The 16,604-nt window shown below is 41.8% G+C and overlaps 5 protein-coding genes across 5 annotated transcripts; 3 read left to right on the forward strand and 2 right to left on the reverse strand.

Annotated features, from left to right (window-relative positions):
- The first annotated feature begins 670 nt into the window (after nt 1–670).
- cideb (cell death inducing DFFA like effector b) lies at nt 671–4,021 on the forward strand. Its single transcript, XM_071458959.1, has 5 exons — nt 671–822; nt 1,408–1,522; nt 1,741–1,899; nt 2,099–2,289; nt 3,039–4,021. The coding sequence occupies exons 1-5, from the start codon at nt 797–799 to the stop codon at nt 3,178–3,180; spliced, it is 633 nt and encodes a 210-aa protein (XP_071315060.1). The 5' UTR covers nt 671–796; the 3' UTR covers nt 3,181–4,021.
- An 18-nt stretch (nt 4,022–4,039) lies between these two features.
- On the reverse strand, nt 4,040–6,503 carry homezb (homeobox and leucine zipper encoding b). Its single transcript, XM_071458956.1, has 2 exons — nt 6,367–6,503; nt 4,040–5,730 (listed from the first exon to the last, which is right to left on the reverse strand). The coding sequence occupies exon 2, from the start codon at nt 5,704–5,706 to the stop codon at nt 4,177–4,179; it is 1,530 nt and encodes a 509-aa protein (XP_071315057.1). The 5' UTR covers nt 5,707–5,730; nt 6,367–6,503; the 3' UTR covers nt 4,040–4,176.
- A 408-nt stretch (nt 6,504–6,911) lies between these two features.
- On the forward strand, nt 6,912–8,992 carry LOC139606685 (tripartite motif-containing protein 16). Its single transcript, XM_071458955.1, has one exon. It carries the CDS (start codon nt 7,055–7,057, stop codon nt 8,609–8,611), a length of 1,557 nt encoding a protein of 518 aa, XP_071315056.1. The 5' UTR covers nt 6,912–7,054; the 3' UTR covers nt 8,612–8,992.
- gmpr2 (guanosine monophosphate reductase 2) lies at nt 8,984–14,205 on the reverse strand. The gene is made up of 10 exons (XM_071458957.1): nt 14,068–14,205; nt 13,426–13,583; nt 12,986–13,105; nt 12,286–12,369; nt 12,008–12,181; nt 11,789–11,870; nt 11,313–11,419; nt 10,662–10,704; nt 10,408–10,567; nt 8,984–10,274 (listed from the first exon to the last, which is right to left on the reverse strand). The coding sequence occupies exons 2-10, from the start codon at nt 13,510–13,512 to the stop codon at nt 10,085–10,087; spliced, it is 1,047 nt and encodes a 348-aa protein (XP_071315058.1). The 5' UTR covers nt 13,513–13,583; nt 14,068–14,205; the 3' UTR covers nt 8,984–10,084.
- Nucleotides 14,206–14,454: 249 nt separating this feature from the next.
- On the forward strand, nt 14,455–16,537 carry nedd8 (NEDD8 ubiquitin like modifier). The gene is made up of 4 exons (XM_071458960.1): nt 14,455–14,635; nt 14,774–14,821; nt 14,941–15,023; nt 15,127–16,537. The coding sequence occupies exons 1-4, from the start codon at nt 14,618–14,620 to the stop codon at nt 15,251–15,253; spliced, it is 276 nt and encodes a 91-aa protein (XP_071315061.1). The 5' UTR covers nt 14,455–14,617; the 3' UTR covers nt 15,254–16,537.
- The last annotated feature ends 67 nt before the right edge of the window (nt 16,538–16,604 follow it).

The raw sequence follows: 16,604 nt of genomic DNA on the forward strand, positions 1-16,604 counted from the left end.
TTATAATATATTATTTTTTTATCTTTAGGTCTTAATCTTATGTTATTCTGTATTCTTTGCTGTTACATTTCTATTCTTGAGGGAGGGAACAATAAAGTATTATGATTAGTATTATGACTGATATCTGTCAACTCTGACAGGTATCAATATGAGTGTACACTCATATTTTATATTAGAAAAAAGTTAATGTTGTTTTAAAATTTATACCCCTCATTACCAGGGGCCCCAAAAGCCCCAGGTTTACTCCTCATCAATATGTCTATCATTTGATTGATTGTAAATTGATTAGAAATTTGTACTTGGAGTACAGTATCAACTGTGACTGATCATCATGTGGCCTGTTAGCCAATGAGTAACGAGAAATTGCAGTGCCATATTGATATGTCTAAAGTTATGTTTGAAGTAATTTAGAAAAATAATCCCCATTACAAAGCGCTGATAACTTTATTTTTCTACTGTAAAATATCCCAGTCATATACACTGTGGTCATGGTTTATACCGTCTTTAATTTTCAAATATCAGTATCAGTATCAGCCCTAAATATCTAGTATCAGTCGGGCTATAGAGGTAATAAATCTGTTTTGTCAGATCAAGAAAAAATCTTTCATACAAACACACACACACACACACGCAGGCCAGATGAACTTTGCCCCGTGCTGTTCTGTATGTGAGTAATCACCAGGTTCGGAGCAAAGTCCAGTAACTGGGTCAAATACAAGGATTACTGACATTGTTACAGTTTGTCACACTGTAACAGAATAACGCGGTGAGGAGAGACGACAAGACACTGACAAGAATGGAGACCACATCTTCACTTATCAAGTGAGCAAGTTTTGTTTTGGCCTGTTGATATTGTGTGGATTTGTTTCATGATCCCTTAGTCTGATCCACAAAACAATCACCAATTCATGTAGATTAGACTTAAGTAAATAAGCAAGTAAATCAATGATGTGATATGTAGTTCTAAGCTATGTTATATTTTGTAAATTTCAAGTCTTTTGCTAATATAATTGTGAGGGGATGGTAGATGGAGATAGATTTGATTGACTGTAGGAAAACATTTGTACAGGTTGTAGACAAGAACAGACAAGGGTTGAACAAATGTGACCTTTTTTCGCAGGGAACATTTTAATGCGTCACAGGAACAAAAGCACAGGTGTAAATGATGATATGATGAATGATGACTGAATGTCATCTCGCTGCTTCAGTTTCAGGGTCCTGGTGTTGTTCATGGTGTCAGACTACCATGACTAAAACAGAGCCACCTGCATGCCTGTGCTTTTTCCTACTATGACCAATCAAAGTGTTTGCTGGGAAAAACTCAGAGGATCCAGACAGAATGTTTATTAAATTCAGCCTAACAAATTATATAATTTAATTACCCTTCCGTTTTTTTTCTGTCCTCAGATCAGTAACCAAGCGAGTGTGGTCCCCACCACAGCGCCCTTTCAGAGTGTGTTGTCACAACAGGGAGACCAGGAAGGGCATCACAGCCGGGACCCTGGAGGAGCTGAAAGAAAGGGTGAGAGTGTAAAACAGTGAGAGTGAGAGTTAAAATGAGGTATGATGAAGACAGTAGGTAAAATTCAAGTCAGTGGGATAGAGGTCATATTTTTGTTTCAGACTTTCTGCATGTTAGCTTATTCCACCATTGAAGATTACAGATATGAATCAAAGCTTTTTTTTTTTTTCATCCAAAAGGCTCTGTGGGTGTGACACTGATTTGAATCTGTGCTGTAGGTGTGCCAGGCGCTGCTGCTGTCCCTGTCCGCAGTGACCCTGTCTCTGGTTTGTGAGGAGGACGGTACAGAGGTAGACTCCGACGAGTTCCTCATGACGTTGGCTGACAACACCATGCTCATGGCCCTGGGGCCCGGACAGACATGGAGACCACAGCAGGTACGTTTGACCAAAGAAGCAAAATGTTAATAATTAAAAAAAACAATGTATGTTTATGTCATACCTTAGACAGGCTCCTTTAAAACTGATTCAGCGCTCCTCTGGTGTTAGGACATGCCTTCAGTCTACTATAATGAGTCTACTATACTATAATGTTATTGCATCACAAACATATGACCATTGTTGATGATCCTCCCAGGGAGCAGTCGTGCCCAAATCTCAAGACCACCACAAGCCTCGGACCGGGAGGGACATAGCTCGTGTCACCTTTGACCTTTACAGGATGAGCCCAAAGGATGTGTTTGGCTCCCTGAGTGTGAAGGCCACATTCCAGGGCCTGTACTCTGTGAGCGCTGACTTCCAGTGTCTGGGGCCCAAGAAAGTCCTCAGGTAAGGCAAGGGGAAGGTGCTGAAGGTCATGGACAAGACATAGACACCACTCAATGTATTGCTGTTGTATTGCTTTCAGTCTACTATTAAAATAATTTATTTAAGTGAAAGTACCAGTACCATGACTTTTTAATGTCGATGCATGGGCAGTAATTGACTGTCGAGGCTGGTCGAGGTGGAGCTAGTTTTAGCTATTTTATATATAGTTAAGTAGTTTAGTCCAGTGCTAACCAACCAAGAACCAACTCTAAAGGGCCATAAGATACATCTGAGGGGTTTAGCTCCTGGTTTAATCTTATTATCTTTCATATAATCTATAGCTTATTATATGGTCTCTTTCTTTTTTGTACATTTGAATCTGAAAAGTAATAAGTACTATAGTTGTCCAATAAATATAATGTAGTGAAAAGTCCCTCCGAAATGTAGTGAAGTAGAAATATAGAGTAACAAAGAAATACTCAAGTAAAGTCTCTCAAAATTGTATGTAAATATAGAGTAAATGTACTTTCCACTACTGTTTCCTGTATATATGAATCTCACCCTAATATTCTCAATCAGAGGACATGAGAAGTAGGGAAAAGTAGAGAAAAGAAGGCAGTTACCTTAGTCCAAATTTAGAGTAACTTGCAGGCAATGCCAGTGATCAAAGGCTGAACTATTTGACACTGAATGTGACTTGGGTAGAGCTCATGCAGCACAGTGTCAGTAGAAGATGGTATTGACACTTTAATTTGATCCCCGTTCTCTAGGGAAGCCCTGCGCGTGGCCTCCACCCTCCTTCAGGCGGCTGGACACCTGCTGATCACATCTGCCTCCATGATCCGTCGCATTATTGAAGGTGCTGAGTTTTGGCAGCCACAGAGGGCAGAGTACACGGCCAGCTGGAACTGACGGAGCCAGGGAGACCTATTTACACATAACAAAGAGGAACTAGGTCTTATATCATTGTTGATTTAATAAGAGCGGCTAGGTGTGTCCGAGATGTCCTGAACTGATGTGGTGTATACCTGCTTGACATGAGTTTTTTGACATGGACATCTGTTGAGGTGATATCTCTAAATGTTAATGGTGATAATTTCATGTAATTATATGACTGCCCACCATATTCTACCCTGCAAAGTTCTGAGTGCACTTTAGGCTGTAAACAGAATATAAAACGTAAATGCTTAGCAATTAAGCGTCAGAAACTGTCTTTGTTAACAGCAGAGGAAGCTTAGTAATAATTGTGTCACAGCTATTATTATCTATATAGTTATTTTTCTATTTTTCGTGTAATATATTCTACATAATATCCAGGGATTGTACTATATTTTCCTTCATTTGGTGTGGATTATGATTCTGTTTCAGCTCTCAGGTTAATGGTGATAACAAACCACTCTGACATTATGTGAGTATTGTTATTTTAATCTGAAACATCATCTGCTCTGAAAAATGAAATATTCATGTACTATTTGTTCATTTTGTAGTTTGTGAGTGTTTTGATGTAACTAATCCTAGGAGGTTTTAACAACATGCAATAAAAGCATTTTACTTGAACGACAACAGAAGCATCTGCACAGCACAAAAGGGACTCGTCCATGTAAAACTGCATCTGGATTGCAAAAGAGTAACTTTTGTAAAATACTGTGCATGTATGTTAAAGAACATGTTAAGTAATCACTAACAACTAACATACTGTATAATACAGTATAATAACAATACATTCAAAATAAAAGAACTGGGAAATTCACAAGAGCGTGTCTAACTTGGCAACCTTTTATCAAACATCTGTGTTCTCCAAAGTTAAAGTTCGACTGTGCGACAAACAGTAACGCACAAATTAGAAGACATTAAACAGCTTCTGATGCATCTTTCCAAATGTTGAGAGGTGAGTCATCTCTATTCCCTTTAGTAGGAGATTGGGTGCAGAGGCTGTGACATCATTTCTACACTTTCATCTTCGCCAGGGCTTTCTCTCAGTGGCTTCCTCTTCCTGGTTGCCTTTCCGCAGCCCGTACTTGACTGTGTCTTTGTCAGCGTGTTCACGCATTGCCAGTACCTGATGTTGGCCAGCGCCTGTTTGTGCTGCTCCTTATTCAACCAGCTCGGCTTTACCTTCTTGATGTAATAGCGCATGTCGCCGAACCACTTAACCAACGTGTAACGAGGGATTCCAATCAACGTCGCCAGGCGGTCGTAGTCCTCGCTCTTTGGATACTGGCAGCAAGAGAAAGCCACCTTCATCATCTTCAACTGAGTCTCCGACTTTGTATTGCAGGGGATCGGACCGCAGGCGTCTATCACATCAGAGTCCTGCTGCAGGTCGAGGGTGGATGAACTGTCTGCAACAGGATTCCTGCTCAGGAGCTCCTTCATTTTGCAAACATCAGTGACGAAACCATCATTGTCTGCAGGCACTTCTCCCTCCATTTCTGGTTTGCCCTCAAAGCCACTACTCACAGGGGTCATACCAATATTTGGGGGGATGGGGGGAACAACATCAACTCCTTGCAGCACTTCTGTCAGGTTGTCACTCAAGAGAAGAGGACTCACATCCAGCGGCTCATCAGGCACCACAAAGCTCTTATCAGCAGGCCACTCGATGACAGACATCAGGTTGTTTAATTTTTCCCTCATCTGTCTGGTGGGACTGGTTTCTGATTGGATGGATTTTTGCCCCTCCCTCTCCGCTTGATCACCTCTTATTTCTGCTGCTCCAGCTCTCTTCATGATGCCATCAATGTCTTGCTTCATTCTCTTCCTTCCTATCTTGTCTGGCAGTGTCATCTTTTTCTTCCTTTTCTGTGGATTCCTTTTGTCTTTCTCGATTTTTTCCACTTTTCTGTCCTGCTCTTTGTTCAGTGGTTGCTCCTGTTCCATTTTTCTCTCCAATCGTTCATCAGCCCCGACACTTGCTCCCATCATCCTTCCCTCATTTGCACTCTGTTCCTTTCCTGCCTTCTTCCCATCAGATTCTTTTACCTGTCTCTTCTTCTCTCTTTTTTTCTCTTTTACCACTTCCCCCATCCTGTCTTGCTTCCTCTGTTCCTTTCGCTGACTTGACTTGAACTTCCTCCGAAGCTCTCGAATGTCTTTATGGTCCCAGCTGATACCATAGCGGAGCCTCTGCACCATGAACCACACCTTCACTTGGTCCGGGTGCAGGGAGCAGCGCCGCGCCAGTGCAGCTGTCTGTTTCTGTGTCAGGTACGGGAACCTGTCGAAGGCCTCGTCCAGCTCTGCTGCACCATCCAGCTGTATGTCGACCTGGTTTGAATGCACCCATATAAGCTTCTGACTCTCAGAGAGCAGGGGGAGACACACTACAGCGTTTTGGATCATGCTGAAAGCCACCGGGGCCACGTTCATTTCTCTCCGAGTATTTCCACAAGCATCAGGCGTCTTTTGTCTGAGTCTTCCATCAGCTATGTGCCTCATCTTCCTCCTCTGTGCTATTTACCCCTGTAAAGAGCAGACAAACAGAAATCGTTGAGCCCAGAAATGTCATCTATACATTTTTGGGGGGAAATAGATATTCCCAAATAATTTAAAAACAACTGGAATTTAAAGGTGGTTATCTGAAGACACATTTATCTTGTTTTTTTTACTATCCTGTGAATATCTGGACCATATGAACCTGCTCGGTATCTGTGTTCATTTGACTGTAACCCAGTCTCATTTTACACCATCACTTAAACAGCACTGACTTTTAAGTTTTTAGTAAAATCTGAATTGGTTGGAAAATAAAACTGCACAAAGTGAGAGGGTTAGCTAGCTAGGCGGCTAACTTCACATACACTGAGTACACTGAGGGAATAACCTTAAAACCGGTGTTTAATTAGCATTATTTTAGGTGGAAATTCAACACTTTTTACACTGACGTACAACAACTTTATGAATATTTATCACAACCGGTTAATTATTTCACGGACTGACTAACGTTACCGCTAAAGTAAGTACATCAGTTTAGCTAACTTTAAGCTAACTAGCTTGCTAAGTAGCTGTTTTCACTCAGGAAACTGTAATTATTCATATTTTCCGAGTCGGTATCAAGAAATTATGATTAACTGCAGTCAGTGAAAGGTCTTCATTTCCTACCTTTAGGCACATAACTGGAGATTTTATGTATTTGTTAGGTTTTAGTTCGTTATGTTTTCTGCTGATCTTGTCCAGTCCATAGCTTTACATAAAAAAACTGCTCAATGGATCCAGATCCTTTAGCTCTGCAATGGTTTTCCTTTCTTTCTTTTTTTTTTTTTTTGTCAGAAATGTAAAGTGAATATGCAGATGTGAAATGGGATGTCCATATACCTTCTTTTTATCTATGTTATAAATACAGGATCAGATTATCATGGGATTTTTAAATTTAATAGTTTTCCACCTTTTATTACAACAAGTTATGTCTTTCACACACAAGGATATACAAATATGTGTTTAGCATTTAATGGGTATTAATAAGTAATGTGTTAAATTAAACTGAACAGCAAACCCAACACAGTGTCTGCAGGTAAGTTTATTTGACTCCACCCTGTTAATGTTTGACTTATCATCTAAAAGTAATATGAGACTAACTTCCTGTGAAATGAAACTGTTGAGCAGCGCTGCTGTGACAAAGGACTGTTCAGTCTAGAGACTGAGGGACCAGAAACTGAATTAAGCAAAATCAGATTTAATTTTTAGTTTTCTGACAAGACGTAGTCAACAAAGAGAAACAAGGAGGATCCTACGGACTTTGTTCAACACTTTTTCAAGTAAAATCAAGTCAGGATTTCCGCTTTTTGGAAACATGTCTGACAATCAACAAAAGGACGTGCAAGTGATCCTCTGCGACATGTGTGCAGAGGAGGACAGGAAACCAGCACGGAAGACCTGCATGAAATGTGAGATCTCCATGTGTGTTCAGCATCTGCAGGCCCACCTGACTACACCCGTCTTACTACAGACCCATCCCCTGACTGAACCTATGGCTTTATGTGGCACCACCAAATGCGCCCAACATGGCAAACTCCTGGAGTACTATTGCTTGGATGACATGACCTGCGTTTGTGTTTCCTGCGCCATTGAAGACCAGCACCGCCTACACAACATGAAGACCTTCTCCACAGCCCACAAAGACCTCATGGAAAAGCTCAAAGCTGAGCAGAAGGCCTTACTGGTGAAAACTGATGACGAGAATGTGAGTCTGGAAAAGTGGGAGAAGAGTGAAAGAGAGAAGCTGGGTCGTTCTAGTGTGCGTCTCATTGAGGCGGTGACTAACCTGCGTGATATTTCACTGACCAGCATCCAGAGTTCAGTCTCTGCTCGTATGGTGTCCATCAAAACCAGCAAGAGCAGCATGCAAGCAGCGCAGAATGAGAAGGATACCTTCAGGTTCCTGCAGATGTATTCACAGGTGCACCAGGATGTGGAGAAGGCCAAGGCTGTGGATCTGAGGAAGGGGTTGGAGCCTGGCAGCGAGCGTGACAAACTAGTCCAGGAGATCAGACAGAATGGTGAAAAAATGGTGAATCAAGCGGGACAGTTCTGGGGAGCCTTGCTGAGTCTGGTTGATCCAGAAAACCACCAGGAGCTTTTTGCCACTGATTCAGATCTGATCTTTAAGCCGCAGTTTTTTGGCCCCAGCATGTCAATGTCCGGAGACAACAGGAAGGTTTTCTACAATAGTTGGATGGGACAATGCGCTGCCACTCTCCTAATCCGCAGCACCAAATCAGTTCCCAACTATCAGAGGTGGCTGGTCTGGCTCCCTGAAGAGTCTGATTGGATCATCGGTTTATGTAACAAGACGTCTGCAGAGAACTTGAGGGATGGACCCGTCTACGCCCTTTGCTGCAAAGATAACCAGCTCAGCTATCTCACGACAGAGTATGACGATTGTTGTGATTCATCAACCAATTCAAAAGGTATTGGGCTGCAGACAGGTGACATGACCAAACCAGAGAAGAAATGCAAGGTTTCCTCTGCATTAATCACACATCAGGGGGGAAAAGAAGATGAGGCTGTGCCACGACCTGAAATGGTGGAAGTGTACTGGAGCTTTGTTGCTTCCTCACTGTCCTTCTTCAGAAGAACCGGACAGCACCAGAGGGAAGAAATACTCACTATTAAGATGAGCCTTAACAACTGGGACCTAGCCCCCTTTGTTCAACTGGGAAAAGAAAGTGCCCAGAATAGTTCAGATGGGTCCCAGTCTCAATGGAGGTGCCCCTGTGGGATAAGTCACAACAGGGATGCCTATAGACATAACCGGTCAATGTCCCAGCAATCTCAGAGGCCTAAATGTTCCTGTGGAGAAATTATTGGAGGCCGGTGCATCACAGAGGTGGTTTGTGAACTTCAGTAATTGTTGTGACCTTACTGATCATTGCTAATCACTATACAAAGCTAACAAGTGCATGAGTCTAAATCTCACTGGTTAGTGTTGAGTTGCTGTATATATATATATATATATATATCTTTTAATCAGAGCAATGTTAGTTTGTTTTGGGCATTGCAGTTTATTTACACAAGTTAATTTTGATGTAATTTTAATGCTTCTACTTTTTTCTGTCAGTTTAGGGCACTTGTCTCCATCTACTGGTGGTGAAAGTTCATTGCATTCAAATATACAGGCTCTTACAGAACTTCGGTCTTAAGGCAGACATGCAACAAGGAAATCTGTGGCTCTTGTATCATACATAGATTGTGAATGCTTTAATCAATAATAAAGACAGTAAAATTTTAAGACGTGGAATGTTTTTATTGACTGCATAAAAGGTGAAAAGAAAAAAGTGAAATAAAAACTGCAGTTTGATTTTACGTTTTGCCAACATAAAAACATAATTTCTGCAACAATGTGACAGTAAAAAATGAAATGACACAGACCATGTAAGAGCAGACTGAAATGGAGTAACTACAGCCAAGACACTGTGTGAGGTGACACCAGTACTGGCGGTGCAAAAACCTCCAAGGCTAATTCAAGGAATGACCACTTATTTTAAAGGCTATGAATCATAAATTCATTCCCAAACAAACTTTGGTATGAATCCGGAGCAGCTGGGACCAGAGAATGGAGAAGCTGCATATTATAATGAATTACATCTCTGCTGTTAATTCAGTCTTGCATTATTATTACTGCATGTGCCCTCGTGCTGTACCAGCTATCACACACAGTGAATACATATGTAGTAGTAGGTGCCGAAAAGAACAAGTGACAGTTTGCATCAAACCTTTTCCAGACAAAACTAGAAACTAAATATTAGGCTCTCAAATCATTAAAGTGCAAAACATTAAGAGTGAAGGAATGATTGAAAAAAGTTCAGTTTCGCTTCCTAATTTGCAGTTGCACACATATTTAGGCTTTCTAAATAATTTGCTATAATTTTATATGTGGGTGACAAAGGTGTACAGTACGATCTCTGCACAGAGCGGAGACATGTTGTAGATACTGTTTCATGGACAGACACACATTTGCATATGTGCAAAAAAGAACAACTCAGGACCTTGCACTGGAATGATGAGACAGCAGACAGGCAGAGAGCTGAAGAGTTACTGCTCTAGCTTACATCTTACTGTGCAGAGACTCTGAGACCTAAAATACTGTGGGATTGTATGAAAAAAATTATATAAACCAACTGAGAGCCTGTGTGCTTAATATACTAAAATTGCATTGAAATTCCAACTTGTAGAATCTCTACTTATGTTAAAAAAAAAAGAAGGTATTTTAGTATTAATATCTGTGTCTGTTCACTTGTGTGTACACATGGTTGATGCACAAACAGCTTCTCGGAGTCAGACAGGCAGTGATGCAGACTTATGCTTTGATCTGAAGCAAGATTCAGCTGTCGCTGCCAAAGACAGTGTTGAGCTGCTGGGTGACCCTGATGAAGGTGGTCCTGCGGCTCAGCTCCTTCAGCTTGCCCGCCCCAACATAGGTGCAGGTGGAGCGGACCCCGCCCAGGATGTCTCGTATTGTCACGTCCACCGGACCTTTGTAAGGAACTTCGACTGTCTTCCCCTCAGATGCTCTGGATTGGAAAAAAAGAAACACAAAATACACTGTAGGTTTAGTGATCGACACTGGCAGGAAAACACCCAGAAACACAAGAGAAAGACTGACACATTTTTTCCCTTATATACCACAATAACTGTGACTCAGACCTGTACTCAGCTACACCTCCGGCATGTTTCTTCATCGCTGTGTCGGAGCTCATTCCATAGAACAGCTTGTATTTCTTGCCGTTTTTCTCAATGACCTGGCCCCCACTCTCTGAGTGGCCTGCCAGCATACCACCCAGCATCACAAAGTCTGCTCCAGCACCTGAGAGTCACGTTCAAAAAGCCAGACAAACGGTGAGAAGCTGGTTTTAACAGAAATAATTCTTGCTGAGATCAGTATGGAAAAACAAACTAACCAAAAGCCTTTGAGACATCTCCTGGACAAGTGCACCCCCCATCCTGTGTGAGAGAGAAGACAAAGATAAGGCTGCACAATCTCAGAGTGAAACTCATGTCTAAGACTGCATGGAAAGTAACACAAGAAACACTACGAACCATTTTACGAACTACCCAAAGAGATAAAAGACACAAGGATGGTCAGTAGTTTCTATCATGAGCCTCAGTTTGATGAAATAGTTCGACATATTATGGGAAAGGCTGATTTGCTTTGTTAGCTGAGTTAGATGAGAAGATTGATACCACTCTCTACCACTCCAGCAGCCACTTAGCTTAGCACACAGAGTGGAAACAGTGGTTTAAACTGTGCAAAAAACAAAGTGTGAAAAAACACACATTGTGGTTTTTCAGTTAGTTACGTACCAGACTCTTTCTTGGTCTGAGGCAGTAACTTCCTGGAGTCATCATGTGTTGCCATGGTGACACCAAGCCCCCAATAAGTAACTGCGCCCAGCCAAGAAATAGTCCTGCACATTTAAAAAAAACTCTCCACAGACAGAGAATAAGTTTAGAAAATGTCAAACTATTCCTTTAACATTAATTCTGCGCAACAAGACCTGTGTAGAACTTCTGATAACATTACTGAATAATTACAGAAGAGAGTCACTTACAGAGATGATGTGTCCGCCCAGCCCATGAGCTGCATCCGCACACTCAATCACAGCGCTAAGCTGGGGGTACCCCACCCCTGTCTTCTTGCGGGTGGTGCACACAGAGCCTGTAGAAGAAGACACGGGGGCAAAAGTGTGATTCTAAGATCCCTTGTCTGCAGTCCATGATTTGCAAACAGGAAACAGCATTGTTTGTGGTCTGTGGTCTTTATGTGACAAATGAATAGGTGGTTGCCACAGTGTCTGCATTGGCTGGATGTGCTACTCCAAGCAAGTTAGTTATTTTCAAATGCAGTTCTGTAAATTAAAGGTGTTCTTATATCGGCTGTGATGCATTTACAGATTAATAAGGTTAATGTGTCAAAGGTCAGGAATGCTTTTGTGTTAAGAAAAAGCGACAGGCTATGAATATAATATTGAGGACGTTGTTTTCTCTTGATGTAGGAATGTGTTAGTAAACGTTACGCTCTGATCACCTGGTCCGATGCCTACTTTGATGATGTCAGCGCCAGCCAGGATCAGCTCTTCCACCATCTCTCCTGTCACCACATTTCCCGCCTGAGCAAATTAAACATGTTCATAAAAGATGTTTTTATTCACTACTTATCCGAGAAATGTTAACTGGTGAACATCAATTCCTTGTTCAACCCCGCATAGTGTAGTTTAAAGGCATTAAACATTACACATCTACTAACCATTATCGTGTGTGTGGGGAACTTCTGCCTGACGTCTTTGACGAAGTGGACGAAGTGTTCAGAGTAGCCGTTTGCCACATCCACACAGATGTACTGCAGCTGTGGCACCGCTGCCAAGATGGCCGAGATTTTCTCAAAATCACTATCGCCGGTGCCAGAGCTGACTGCTACACTCTGGGAGATAAACAGAGAAGAGAGGGGGAGAGAGAGAGAGCTGTGTCACCAACACCTCCATTAATAAACTCTCTGAAATAAAGGGCTACATGATAATTTTGTACCTCCAGGCATTCAGGATGCTTCGCTGCAAACTCCACCCACTCATCCACAGAGTAATGTTTGTGAATTGTGGTGAAGAGAGTGAACTAGTGGAGGGGACAAAGAGCAAAGCATTAATGAAGCTATTTTGCAACAAGGACACAGAATCTGATGGAAACTAATGGTAGTTTTAATAACTACGATTAAGTAAATGCATGAACAGATGAATGCCATACCAAAGGAATTAACATTGTGTCTGCATATTTTTTAAATCTAACAGACACTTCTTATTTTTTTGTACCTAAAAAAGCCAGGAGGACCCTGTATTAAAAATGTAACATACAGTAGCTTGTGTTATTCATTATCATTACAATGACATAGAGGAAGATGCTCCACACAAGCCACCCATACCTAAGTTCTGGCATATGATCCATGATCAGAAGGACTTGATCACCTCCTGTTTTTAATCTGGTCTTTAGAGAAGGGCAGGTAAGGGAACTAGGACCTGTCCTCATTTATCAGCCCGTTATGTAATATAGGGATTATTAGGCATTGTAGTGATCACACCTTTTAATTAAATTTTGGTTGACCTAATTTTTTGTTTGGGTTTTCATCACTTTTCATTCCTGCAAAACAAAGAGCTGACACTTCAACATCTGCTCCGTAAAACTCTTTGTGAAATAATAAGTGATTTATACACATCCCACATCATGCATAGCCTACCTGGTGCAAGGCCAGGGCCATCTCAAAGGTCCCCACAGTGTCCATGTTAGCAGCAATGATGGGGATCCCTCTGTAGCTGCCTTTGGAGTTCCTGAAAGTGAAGCTCCTCATCAGGTCCACCTGAAATAGACAAGAAGAACAAGACTTTTGTGTACTTGATAGTTTTATAGATTTGTTCAACTAACTAGGAAACCATTTCTCCTGATGCCTCAAAGTGTTACTACTGTCACAGAGCAGCAGCAGGAGCCAGTATTTTACAGATGCAAGTTTGTGGATAAAGGGTCACTCCTTTGAGTTCTCTAACCAGCTTTTTCTTTTTGAACAGCTACCAAGTGCCGATGAGGATGTGTGATTACTCAGGGATGACTAAAGGTTCAGCAAATGGAAACATCTGTATTTAGGTCAGTCAGGTTTTCATGTGGGGGGGAAAAAAAACCCACCTCGCTCCGAGACTTGAGTGTGCTTCGCTTTGGCCGGAGGAGCACATCCTTGAAGTCCAGCTTGATGTCATTCTCAATGCGAGGCATTTTGGAAACAGGAGACGGTGTGACAAAAAAAAAAAAAAGTGAAATTAAGCAGTTTGTCCTGGAATGTGAATCTGTGAAGAAGAGGGAGGTCAGAGGTCAGGATGGTTGCTTTATGCCCTGTCTTTTCTCATTTTTGCACCTTTTTTAAACTCCCTTCATGAAATCATACACACACACATATGGTCACCAAATTCCAGCAACTATAAGCAAACATGGTGTCTGGTCTGGAGGGAGCCTATTAAAGGCAAATATCTTTTCAGCATTGGAAAGACAAATCATCATTAGCCAGTTAAGGACTTGCTACTCTGTTTAAGTGTAATAAAGCATTTTTTTAGCTAGCTTATACGTTACTGGAGATGCTACTGCTAATGCTATTTGGACTAGACCACACGACCCAGATCAAACAGCGTCGCTTTCTCAGTCTCCACGTCAAAATTCAAGGTTACGCCAGCTGAGTCATAATTGAATCCTGCAAACTGGCCTTTAGCTTAGCATAAGTTACCAGTCAGCCAACGAATGGGTTATTTTACAGATTTAGCAAAAGACAGTATTTACCTTTAGAAAAGTATGATTGATTTTTGTCTGCTTCCTTTCCTCTCCCACTGTTTACGCGGGAAGCTTTACGGGGGCGGACACCAACTCACAGCAGCCTTGTAGTTTTTGAAGGTCTTCATCGTGTAGGCGATATGCGGGCAAAAACTACAAATACGAAGATCGCTTTACGCCACGCTGTGCTGAGGTCGTAAGGATTATTTTTTAGGTAATTCGGGAAATAACGTTTCGGCTTGCTTTTGTTGGCACGAAGCTCCCGCTAATTAAAGATCAGTTTTAGGGCAAACGTTTTGATTTTTCGACGGTAAATTAAGCTAATGCTAAGTCTCAGCTCACCTGAAGCGGAACCGTTGACACACAGAAAAAACGGGGCGGTGGATTTCACCGGGAAACACAGGAAACACCCGTTGCATTTTTGGAAGGGAATATCGAGTTTCTTCATACAATATCGTTATAACACTTATTTTTCATTGGTCAAATCATAGATTCAGTTAACATATAATCATACCGCTGATCCCACTCCAGTGAATTTTATAAAAACGGGTCAACAAAGATGCTGATTAAAGTGAAGGTAAGGCATAGCAAGTATAACGATTAGCCCGCTTTAACAGTTAGCCACTCGCTTGAACAGGTGTTATTACTGAGTCACTGAGTTGTATCCATTTGTCATGAATGTCTCAATAATAACTTGAAAGTGCCTTTATCGCAGACGCTCACTGGCAAGGAGATAGAGATCGACATCGAGCCCACAGATAAGGTATAAGATGATCCATCATTTCCTGACGTTTGCTGTGTGCTGACACTAACATACAGTGATCAGTTACTTAGTAAGTGTTTGAGCATGGAGCAATATGTTTTGCATTCATTTCCATCCAGGTGGAGCGGATAAAAGAAAGGGTGGAGGAGAAAGAGGGGATTCCCCCCCAGCAGCAGAGGTTGATCTACAGTGGAAAACAGATGTAAGATCGAAATACCCTTTCTGAACTGAAGCATAAAGTTGGGGACGCTCTGTATATTTTGTTGACGTCTTCTGCCCTGCGTGCATTTCCTCCCTCTCCTCAGGAATGATGAGAAAACAGCTGCAGACTATAAAATCCAGGGAGGCTCTGTTCTCCATCTGGTGCTTGCTCTGCGAGGAGGCCAGGTGCACCGCTCTCCAAGAAACCTCCGCTCCAAGCCTGCATTGTAGCCGTCACTACAAAACATGCCTTAGCCTTCGCAATGTCTACACTAAGAGGATACACTGAAGACACACCGCCACCGGTTGCGGAGTCACCTGGTGGCTTTGTAGGCAACACAGAACCATCGTTAGAAAGAGTTAGATCAGGTTCTGCTTGTGGCAGCCTCCTCCCTTCAGCCAAAAATGTGTTGGCTTGCAAACATCCCCCCCCCCCGTTATGACGAGACACTCCACATGTTAAAGCTAGGCTGGCAGAAAAGACAAAGTTACTTTAAAAATGAAACAAGTTTCGGTTATAGATTTACAACCAAGAGCTAATTTGGCTGCTATGGAAAACAGACATGACCTTTCGTGTTTGTTTCAACAGCTCTGAAACAGAAAAGCTTTTATTCTGTTCTCCACAAATCGCCCCGACTCACGTATGATTATCTGAAGCTACCGCATCAACATAGCAGAAGTCCTTCTCCCTTGTGAAGCACCCATGTAGCTCAGTTAGATTTGTGAAGTTTGGGCCACAGTGTATTTAAAAGTTTAGTTTGACTTTTTGGGGAAATACACTTATTTGCTGTCCAATAGAAAAAATCCTTTCAGCACCTCTGAAGGTTACAGAGGTGCTTTTTTTAAATTTCGTTTTAAAAGGATTAAAGACGCAGTATATGACGTATTGATTAGTGGGTTTTAGAGGTGTTGACAGAGGAATTTTCTTACCACTGGAGCCAGGCTGTCCGTTTCCAGTCTTCATGCTAACAAATGGCACAAGTGCTAAGCTGACTGGCTGCTGGCTGTAGCCTTGATGGACAAAAATGAGACTGGTATCAATCTTATCATCTGACATTATCACGATGCCTGAAAGTGAATAAGCATATTTCCCAAAATGCCGAACTGTTCCTATAAGGGAAAACAATAAGTAAAGGACGCGCTTTTGTGTGCCACTTCCGATAAATCATGTACCACATAAGTGTGCTTTACTCCTGCTTCTTAAAGACTGAGCATGTCCACTCAGTGGGATAATGTTTTATAAGACTTCACGTCAATTGAATTTGTTAAGAGTATTTTGTTTTTGTGCTGATTGCATATTGCGTGCCGACTATGGTCTTGTCCGACAGTGGCTTCAGTTTACATGGATATTGTTAGGTTTGTTTCTATGTTCAGAGAAGCAGTGTTAACATCTGGGAATGCAGTGTATGCACGTATATGCCCCCCCACCCCTTAAATCCACACAGTGTTGTGGTAAACTGGCCTATGCTGTGGATTAATTTGTGAGTAGAATAAAAATTATGTTGATGCTTAAAATGTCTCACCTTTGTCTTTCATCTATAAATGTTCAATACAGCTGAACAAAGGAGACGTGAGAACTCTT

Source organism: Trachinotus anak, unplaced genomic scaffold, assembly GCF_046630095.1.
Source record: "Trachinotus anak isolate AG129_WGS33_773 ecotype Australia unplaced genomic scaffold, CSIRO_AGI_Tana_v1 ptg000023l, whole genome shotgun sequence".
Lineage (NCBI taxonomy): Eukaryota > Metazoa > Chordata > Actinopteri > Carangiformes > Carangidae > Trachinotus > Trachinotus anak.

Bases quoted from the DNA above. Each gene is read 5' to 3' on its own strand.
- cideb (XM_071458959.1), top strand. From the start codon at position 797: ATGGAGACCACATCTTCACTTATCAA. The intron at 823-1,407 runs GTGAGCAAGTTT...TTCTGTCCTCAG, and splicing joins ACCACATCTTCACTTATCAA to ATCAGTAACCAAGCGAGTGT. The intron at 1,900-2,098 runs GTACGTTTGACC...TGATCCTCCCAG, and splicing joins AGACATGGAGACCACAGCAG to GGAGCAGTCGTGCCCAAATC.
- homezb (XM_071458956.1), bottom strand. From the start codon at position 5,706: ATGAGGCACATAGCTGATGGAAGACTCAGACAAAAGACGCCTGATGCT.
- LOC139606685 (XM_071458955.1), top strand. From the start codon at position 7,055: ATGTCTGACAATCAACAAAAGGACGTGCAAGTGATCCTCTGCGACATG.
- gmpr2 (XM_071458957.1), bottom strand. From the start codon at position 13,512: ATGCCTCGCATTGAGAATGACATCAAGCTGGACTTCAAGGATGTGCTC. The intron at 11,871-12,007 runs GTTAGTAGATGT...TAATTTGCTCAG, and splicing joins TCCCCACACACACGATAATG to GCGGGAAATGTGGTGACAGG. The intron at 10,568-10,661 runs GTTAGTTTGTTT...CGTGACTCTCAG, and splicing joins AGATGTCTCAAAGGCTTTTG to GTGCTGGAGCAGACTTTGTG.
- nedd8 (XM_071458960.1), top strand. The intron at 14,822-14,940 runs GTATAAGATGAT...ATTTCCATCCAG, and splicing joins ACATCGAGCCCACAGATAAG to GTGGAGCGGATAAAAGAAAG. The intron at 15,024-15,126 runs GTAAGATCGAAA...CCCTCTCCTCAG, and splicing joins ATCTACAGTGGAAAACAGAT to GAATGATGAGAAAACAGCTG.